This window comes from Capsicum annuum, chromosome 11 (assembly GCF_002878395.1).
Source record: "Capsicum annuum cultivar UCD-10X-F1 chromosome 11, UCD10Xv1.1, whole genome shotgun sequence".
NCBI lineage: Eukaryota > Viridiplantae > Streptophyta > Magnoliopsida > Solanales > Solanaceae > Capsicum > Capsicum annuum.
In genome coordinates, this window is record NC_061121.1 from 8,815,611 (window position 1) to 8,818,170 (window position 2,560).

Consider the following 2,560-nt stretch of genomic DNA (forward strand, 5'->3'; position numbering starts at 1 on the left):
AACATGAAAGAAGTCGGAATAGGTGCGGTTCTTATCTCTAAATTGGGGCAACATTTCTCGATAACAGCGCAACTTCAATTTTATTGTACCAATAACATGGCGATATATGAAGCTTTCATTCTAGGTTTAAGGCTAGCTGTTGATATGGAAGTCCAGGAACTATTAGTGTTGGGGGATTCAGATTTGCTCGTCCATCATATTCAAGGTGATTGGGAGACACGAAATTTAAAGCTACTACCGTATCGACAATACTTGAAGGATCTATGTCAACGATTTGTGTCTGTAAAGTTTAGGCATATTCCAAGAATTTGCAATGAGATTGCTGATACTTTGGCCACTTTGTCTTCAATGCTCCAACACCTTGATAAGGCCTACATCAATCCAGTGCATATACAGAGTCGTGATCAACACGCTGATTGTAATGTAGTTGAAGAAGAGCTCGATGGAGAACCTTGGTTCTTTGATATCAAGTAGTACATCCAGTCAGGAGAATACCCAACACATGCCACCAATGATCAAAAGAGGACTATTAGGAGTTTGGCTAGTGGATTTTTCTTAAGTGGGGGAATTTTATACAAGAGAACCCCGGATCTGGAACTTTTGAGGTATGTTGATGCAAAAGAAGCTTCGGCAATCATAGTTGAAATTCATTCCGGAGTATGCGGGCCTCATATGAACGGTTATGTCTTGTCTAAGAAGATTCTCAGAGTAGGTTATTATTGGCTTACTATGGAGAGGGATTCCATTTATTTTGTTTGAAATGTCATCAATGTCAGGTACACGGTGATCTGATACGTTCTCCTCTCGCTGAATGCACGCAATGTCTGCTCCATGGCCTTTCGTAGCTTGGGGGATGGACGTGATCGGGCCGATTGATCCGAAAGCGTCAAATGGGCATAGATTCATTTTGGTGGCCATTGATTACTTCACAGAATGGGTAGAAGTAGTAACTTTCAAGTCAGTGACAAAGAACGCGGTAGTAAATTTTGTTCATGCCAACATCATTTGTAGGTTTGGAATTCCTAAGATGATCATTACAGAAAATTCTGCCAATCTCAATAGTCATTTGATGCAAGAAGTGTGTCAATAGTTTAAGATTGCACATCAAAATTCCACTCCATATCATCTGAAAGCTAATGGCGTTGTAGAAGCCGCCGATAAGAATATCAAGAAGATACTGTGGAAAATGGTACAAGGGTCTAGACAATGGCATGAGAAGTTGTCGTTTGCATTGCTAGGTTATCACACTACTATTTGCACTTCAATAGAGGCAACTCCATATTTATTGGTGTATGGGACAGAAGCAGTCACCCCTGCAAAATTTGAAATTCCCTCTCTTTGAGTCATTGTGGAAGCAGAGATTGATGATGATGAGTGGGTCAAAACCTGACTGGAACAATTGAGTGTGATTGACGAAAAAAATCTAACGTAGGTATGTCATGGCCAATTATATCAAAAGAGAATGGCTCGAGCGTATAACAAAAAGGTACGACCCAGGCATTTTAAAGTTGGTCAGTTGGTATTGAAGCGTATTCTTCCTCACCAGGTTGAAGCGAAAGTCAATTTCTCCCCAAACTGGCAAGGTCCTTTCATTGTGAAGAAAGTGTTGCCCAATGGAGCCTTATATTTGACAGATATTGAAGGCAAAATGGAAAAAATGGATATCAATGCTAATGCGGTCAAAAGATATTACGTATGATATTTTATCCTTTGTTAATTTTATTTCATGTTTAGTACTTGCATTTTTGAAGATTGATATGATGAAGACATTTTATTATTATATCCAAACATTGTGTCATTCTTTATTTACCCGTTTGAGCTTAGTTTTATTTTTCTTTCATATCCCTCTTTTGGAATCAAAATAGAATCAAAGATAAATGTCAGGAAAATAAGAATAAAAGAAAGAGTTCAAAAAAAAAGAAAAAAAAATCAAATCAAAACAAAGAACAAGCTGATGGAACTACGTGCGACCTGATTCTCCTCTCTTGGGAGTGAGATACGTAGGTTGCCCTATTCAGGGCTTGGTCCAACTAAATAAAGATTTTAGAGTCACCCAGTTAACAAAAACTGGGGCATGAGTTAATGTTTGTTTGAGTCGATTCCCAAAGTTATAAGTCTCACCCCATTTCAAGTGACATTTGAGCCTCTTTCCATCCTTTTCTAACCTTATCCAAAAGCCAAGTTACAACCAAATAAATTCCTTCAGATCAATTTTTGATAATGTTAAAGCTAAGCATGCAATGGATATAATGATACATTGTAGGGTACTACTTGTCTTCCTCAACATAAGAAATCAGGAAAAAAAATAAAAAAAAATGAGAGAGTCCTATTGGTGAAAACCCTCGCGGTCACCATAAGGCGATGGTGAGTCGAAAGAAATAAAAATGAGAGAGTCTTACTAGTGAAAACACTCTTGGACACCATAAGTAGATGGGGAGTTGAGAGAAATAAAAATGAGAGAGTCTTATTGATGAAAACCCTCATGGGCATCATAAGGCGATGGCGAGTTCGAGAGAAAAGTGAAAAGGAAAGAGATTTGTTGGCAAAAGTATTTTAAAAT

At 38.0% G+C, this 2,560-nt stretch overlaps 1 protein-coding gene across 1 annotated transcript in view; it reads left to right on the forward strand.

Annotated features, from left to right (window-relative positions):
• The first annotated feature begins 820 nt into the window (after positions 1-820).
• Positions 821-2,560, forward strand: part of LOC124888773 — a 13,507-nt gene continuing 11,767 nt past the window's right edge. The window contains exon 1 of the mRNA XM_047400062.1: positions 821-976. Within this exon, the coding sequence (XP_047256018.1) occupies positions 821-976 (156 nt within the window). The remainder of the gene's footprint in view (positions 977-2,560) is intronic.